The sequence below is a fragment of the Lolium perenne genome, chromosome 6 (assembly GCF_019359855.2).
Source record: "Lolium perenne isolate Kyuss_39 chromosome 6, Kyuss_2.0, whole genome shotgun sequence".
In the NCBI taxonomy this organism is placed as follows: domain Eukaryota; kingdom Viridiplantae; phylum Streptophyta; class Magnoliopsida; order Poales; family Poaceae; genus Lolium; species Lolium perenne.
In genome coordinates, this window is record NC_067249.2 from 206,144,130 (window position 1) to 206,150,456 (window position 6,327).

The following is a 6,327-nucleotide window of genomic DNA, read 5'->3' on the forward strand; positions in this document are numbered from 1 at the left end:
TTCACCGCCGTCGTAGAGGACCGCGGATCCCAGTCCTCCTTGACACTGTCCACGTGGATTAGCACACGGTAGCGCAGGGTGGCCACCTCCTCCCTTAGGCATAGCTCCAGCGCCGACGAGCTCTCGTCGACCTCCTCTGGCTCCGGCACCACGAGCGTGCGCACCGACGGGATCACCTCCAAGTTGTCCACCCAAGCGGATAGCCGAAATAGAGACAGATCAGCACGCGACCTTGTTGTCGGCGATAGCTCCTCCACAGTGCACGACGTACCCAGCAGCTCCTCCGCTGTCTCACGCTCCCAGGCATGCGGCGGCACACCTTCCATGACGATCTGGACCCTTCTTCTCTGGCAAACCTTGGTAGCCTGTGCAAGCCGATTCCATGGCCTGACGATCTGCGAGAATCCTTCATGCTCTAACGGCGACCTTGCCAGAACACGCCCGCGCAGCTCCGCCGAAGCCAGCACAATGATGAAATCCTCCGGGTGGAAAGGGTGTACCGAACAGCTCTCCGCCGTAATCCCCAGCCTCGCCTCCAGCGCCTCACCGACTTGCGCACACGTCACCGCCGGTCGGTCTCCACCGACACAGGCAGTCACCGCATGCCGCAACCGGCGCTCCAGGTCGTTCATGTTCCTTGAGCGGCGAAGCACACACAAGGGCGGCACCGGGGACTCCTCCACCGGGCCGTCCAGTATGGCAAGCCGCCGCCTTTGAGCCCTAGGCTCCTCCGGGCTATCCGGCCGGAGAAGGTTCGGCCAGATCGGCCCCATGCCTGGAGGGGGAGGTGGTGGTGGTGGCGGAACCTGCGCGCCAGGTTGAGAAGGGCGAGGGCGAGCCCCCGTCTGGCGCCGCGGGTGGCGTGGATCCTGGATCCCGCGCGGAGCCTGCCTCGCAAAGCTTGCCAGCGCCGCCCGCCGGAGCTCATCCTCAGAGGGAGGGCTCCGCGGGCGCTTGCAGTCCTGCGCCTCATGACCGTCGAGGCCGCAGCGGAAGCATAGCGGCTCGTTGGAGCACTCCTTCTTGTGATGCCCCGGGCGGAAGCATCGGAAACAGAGGCCGTCCATCTCCGGCGCCACCTTGCGGTTCTTGGAAGGCCCCTCGGCGGCGGCGGCGGCGTTGCGCTCCACCCGCCCGCGCTAGCGGGTTTTCCTCGAGGGCTTCGGCCGCTCCCACTGCGGCTCCGGCCGCGGCGCCTCCACCAGCGCGCCACCCCTAGCCGCCGCAGACTCCACTCCTGGACTCCCAGCCTCTGAGGAAGAAGAGGAAAGCCCCATGCCTGAGATCTCCAGCCGCTCGCCACTCCGACGCTGGCCGGAGGCCTGAGACTCAGGGTTGGTTGAGATGCGTCTCCAGATGGAAACCGGCTCCTTGCCGCGAGGACCGCCCGCTGCTGGGGACGACGGCCCTGCCATGGTTGCTGAACGAGAGCGGAGAGGGGAGGGGGAAGACCGGTGCCCGGGCCCGGGCGGGGCCGACGACGGGAGCACCTACCTACCTGGGCGGCGACGGGAGCACCTCTATATCAAATGTATCGTGTGCGACTCAGGTTATCATTCGTTGGTTGGTTGGGAGGGGGGCACGTGCCCCCCTCTCCTTATGAGTTTGTCTTAGCAGAGGAGTACAACTCAAATGAGCCGAGGAGTACACACACTATATAATTACACGGATGCAATGCAATGAGAAGGTTATAATAGACGCCACCAAGATCTTTGTCTTTCTTGATTTGTACAAACGTTTCTACTGTAACCAAATTGCGGGGAGTCCGATGGCACCTATGGCTCGAACAAGCTGATTGCCAAAGCGAAGTTTTTCTACACCTAAAACATTACATTCGAGGTATGAAAATTTTCTTCTGTTTTCTTCTTGGGTGTCCATTTACGACTTTTACCTGAAAATTAGCCCGACCACCCTTAACACCATGAATTTTATTAGTGCACATTCATATTCTCTGTGTAATTATACCCAAGACTACTAAGGGCGTACCCAGGTAAAATTTGTCTGGGTCGAATTCTTCTCCTCCCGTGGTCTCTCCTCTCAGCCGCCGCCTTAATCCTAGCCGCCTCCAGTTCATCCTCCTCCATAGATTGGTTCCCCCTCCTCCGGTCGGCTTCGCCGGCGTCGGGAGGAGTGGGGAACCCGATCTATGCGTGGAGTTTCGAATAAAAGTATTGTTTTCATTAGATTATGTTAGGATTTTGGTAGCCGCCTTCTTGTTGGTTTCCCCTCAATGGAGATGGCATCGTCTGCAATAAGTGATCTTCGGCCTTTCGTTCGGCGACGAGATCTTCTTCCCGGCGTCAATGGTGGTGTTGAACAATCACAATTTTCTAGGTATGGATCTTCGGATCTTGCTTCGCCAGATCTATTTTGGATCTTTTGTCGTTGTTGCCGCGAGGAGGATTATCCTCGCAGTTTTTGTCCCGGCTGCTACGTCCTCGACAATGGTGATTCGTACTCTCGGCTCTCCATCGACGATGACAAAGCTAGTTGGTTATTATTCCTTGACATACTGGTGTTGGTACTCTTGCCGATGTTGTATGACTGCTTTAATGGTTGCGTGCGTGCATGCAGCCTTGGCATTGCGGCTCAAAAAATTATGGGAGAACTTTCGCCGGTATCTACAGGTCTATGGTTCGTTATCTATCTTTGGCTGCCTTCAGAAGAGTACACGTTCTGGAAGAAAAAAGAAATTGAAGACCTCGAAGATTTGTTACTATCTTTTAGACTTTATTTTATAATCGTTGGAGTCAGTTCATGTATCTCTACCATATACTATTTGTTGCTATGAATATATGTGGTATTGATTGTCAAAAAAAAAAGGGCGTACCCAGGTACAAGCAACCTGGGTCACAGGACTCCGGTACAAATCAACTTTTCCTTGGTATTTATTTTCATGCAAAAAAAACTGTAGGAAGAAAATTAAAACGGGGTACTGTTGTTGGGCCGGCCGATCATCACGTCCATGCGGATGTCGTTTCGATACGGGAAGCAAAACAAGGTCAAATAGGATCTGCCTACCCAGAGCTACACCCTCAACTAGCCAGCCCAATGGCCTAACTAACATTTGATGGCCTGTTTAAAGCTACCCTTATATTGTCTAGAAAGAAAAACTCACAGTGTCATTCTTCAAACATGGCTGTAGCCGAAGCTCCACATCGACCATACCAAGTTTATTTATGGCATGGAAGCCACGCAACGCACACCGAAAACTAACCAGTGCAAAGGAAAAACGATCGTACCTTGCACTCTGCCTCTGCCCAGTCTTCTGTCATCCTGTCGACGCGGTCACTTTCATGACGATGAACAGCGTTCACGACGTTGCTAGTTATAATCTGTTAATCTAATCAAACGGACTTTCTCTAGAAATCCAACTCAAAAGCAATGCAACGCTGCAGTTCGGCAATTGAGCATTGTTCCAAGCTAGGAGTCTGAACTGGTTCCACTCGGCGACTTGCAGCTTCGATCGATCATTTGTACAGTTTTCTGTAGCCTTTGCTCAGAGGTCTTCTTCTTGCGGTGAAGGTTGGACTGCGCGCATGCATGGCACGAGTGCCGGTCGCCGTGCTCTTCCTCATCACCGGCGTCATGCTCATGCTTGTGCTGCACATCCTCGTGATCGCCTGGGCGATCAGGCGGGGCCACGCGCTGCGGCGCAGCACGTCGTCGTCACAGGACGAGGAGGAGCACGCGGAAGCAGCGGGTCTGACGGCCGATGAGCTCGGCGAGCTGCCATGCCAGGATTTCAAGGCCGCCGCGGCAGCGACGCCCGGCCGCGAGTGCGCGGTCTGCCTGGAGGCGTTCCTGGCTGGCGACCGGTGCCGCGTGCTGCCGGGATGTGGGCACGCGTTCCACGCGCCGTGCGTGGATTCGTGGCTTCGCAAGAGCCGCCAGTGCCCGGTCTGCCGCGCCGAGGTGGCTGGCTGCGGGAAGCCGGCCGGCGCGGTGGTTGATGAACCCGCCAGCTCGGAGAGCGTTGCTGAAATACTGGGAGGAGCAGATCGCTAGTGAATTGCTCGACTTGCTTCATGTACATACAAACATACAGGTTGCTTCTTATATGGAACTAATTCATATATTCATTGAATTGGTGCTTCTGAGTTCTGATTGATATTTTGTTGATGTATACACTAGTCTATATGGGTTGATAAATAAATGCTTTCATTTTACGAAGATACTGGTGTAAATATTCGTACATATCCAAATGGTTGTTGTAACCATTTTTGTACTGTTCGCCATCATCTATAGTAGGCAATACATGTTCATGGCATGCCACACAAGGATGGGTTGTCAACCAAGTTTTATATAGCCAGCTATAGCCAGCTATAGCCCGGCTATAACCCCACTATAGCTTTTTGGGAGCCCTCCGGTTAAAGATATGATATTTATAGCCCTATTTAGTGTTGTGAAATGTATATGTGGATTGCTTAGCCCTTTCCATCAGTTCGGACTTTTGGTTCAAGTGGCTAGTGCATGAAGCTTAACATGGTATCAGAGCCCCAGGTCTTGAGTTCAAATCCTGGCTTCACATGGTTTTCGCAATTAAGCCTAAAAATTATTGTTGCCCCCCTCTTTAGCCACCGCTGATGCCTTGTTTCGGTGTGCTCTTCTTCTTTCACGTGTTGACTTTCTCTTCTCCCGTCACACGCGAGTGAGGGTGTTGTGAAATGTATATGTGGATTGCCTAGTCTTTTCCATCAGTTCGGACTTTTGGTTCAAGTGGCTAGTGCATGAAGCTTAACATTTAGCTCCTACTTAGCCTCTAATTTAGCCGCTAAAATATCTCTTGCCCAAAATTTTCTTCTCTTCTACTTTTAGTTCATGGTTTTTGAACTCCAATTCAATCTAATTAAATAAAATTTCTGAGTTGAATAGCCGAATATTTTTGTTGTATAAGTCATATCTGGAATCATGTTTGAGTCATAGTTTCTCTTTTTTATCTTGTTCTTGTTCTTGGCTTTCTTTTTTTCTGTTGGGTTTCATATCTAGCCTACTCTAATTTGCTTGAAAAAAAGACTTTGATGTTATTGTTGTAATTGAAAAAGAAGGGTAAATGAATTAGCCAGCAATAACCCGGCTATACCTATTTTTAGCTTTTAAAACATCGTTGCTAAATAAAATAGCCCGTTATTTTAAAGTATGGTTGTCGATTAATATCATAATCCTCTTTTCTTAGCCAAGCTTCCAAGGTATATTTCATAGTAGTATCAGAGCAAGTCTACGATCTGTTTCAACCATGACCATTACCAGTAGACCGCCAAACTTCTGTCAACGCCACCTCTTATTTCCGAGTCAACCTTGGTCACGTCAATGATGTCCATCCCTTCAGGCATTACTAGTCTCACATAATTTGTTAGTGGCAAACTAACCAGGAATAGCATATCACGGCCTAGTGTACAATCTTTATTAACTCGTTTTATTAAATTTTGATCAGTACTATCTATTTATATACTATAAAGACAAGATAAGGGAGGTCTAAAAGAGACACACTGCATTAATTCACATAAGCTATTACATCATCGAAACCCACCACACAAACCCTAACTGGCAAAATCGATCTATAAACACCAATGGCGGATAGAGGCGTCAGGCCTCCCCTTCGGGTTGCTCTGTTGATTGTAGTACTAGGAATACCAGAAGAGATTAAAGGTCGGGTTAAAATTACGTAAGATACACACACACACATGAAGAGGTATGACCGAGATGTTGATATACACGGCAGTAGAAAGTTGAATTGAAACCACGTACAACTTGGAGTCTAGGACATGTCTAACTATACTTGGAGTTTAAATCCGATCAGTCGACCTAAAAGTAGGAGCTACGTTCATCAATTTATTTTTGTGTATGTAGGCTAGCTAGCTAACGACCTGCAACAAGAATGGACACTACATGGGACCCAGCGTCGGTCGTGGATCTAGCCATACATTGTTATACATATGCTGCTCTGGGCCAACATACTCTTCCAAATGCTGCCCCTCCATCCTCCACCGTTGTCTTCTTTCGGTCAAAGATACAATTCGCAATAAAATGACTTTTGTCACTGCAATTGTAGCAAGCTCTCCCCCTTTGCTCCTCCCTTGGACTCTTGGAGGAGTATCTTGAAGAGTCATGAGGTGAGTATCTTCCAAATGCTGCTCTGGGCCAACATACTCTTCCAAATGCTGCCCCTCCATCCTCCAAGTCCTTGACTTCCATGGTTTACTTCATTTGAGGCGAAATTAGCCGACATAAAATTCAAAAGTGTCAAACTCTGCTGCATGGTTGAACATATAGAATCAATGATGAGCCCATATTGGCGCCGCGTGTCTTAATTCCACGTTGCCTCTG

The 6,327-nt window shown here is 50.2% G+C and overlaps 1 protein-coding gene across 1 annotated transcript; it reads left to right on the forward strand.

The window, feature by feature from the left end:
* The first annotated feature begins 3,363 nt into the window (after positions 1–3,363).
* LOC127309351 (RING-H2 finger protein ATL80-like) lies at positions 3,364–4,087 on the forward strand. The gene has a single exon (XM_051340232.2). The coding sequence runs from the start codon at positions 3,544–3,546 to the stop codon at positions 4,006–4,008; it is 465 nt and encodes a 154-aa protein (XP_051196192.1). The 5' UTR covers positions 3,364–3,543; the 3' UTR covers positions 4,009–4,087.
* Positions 4,088–6,327: the final 2,240 nt, after the last annotated feature.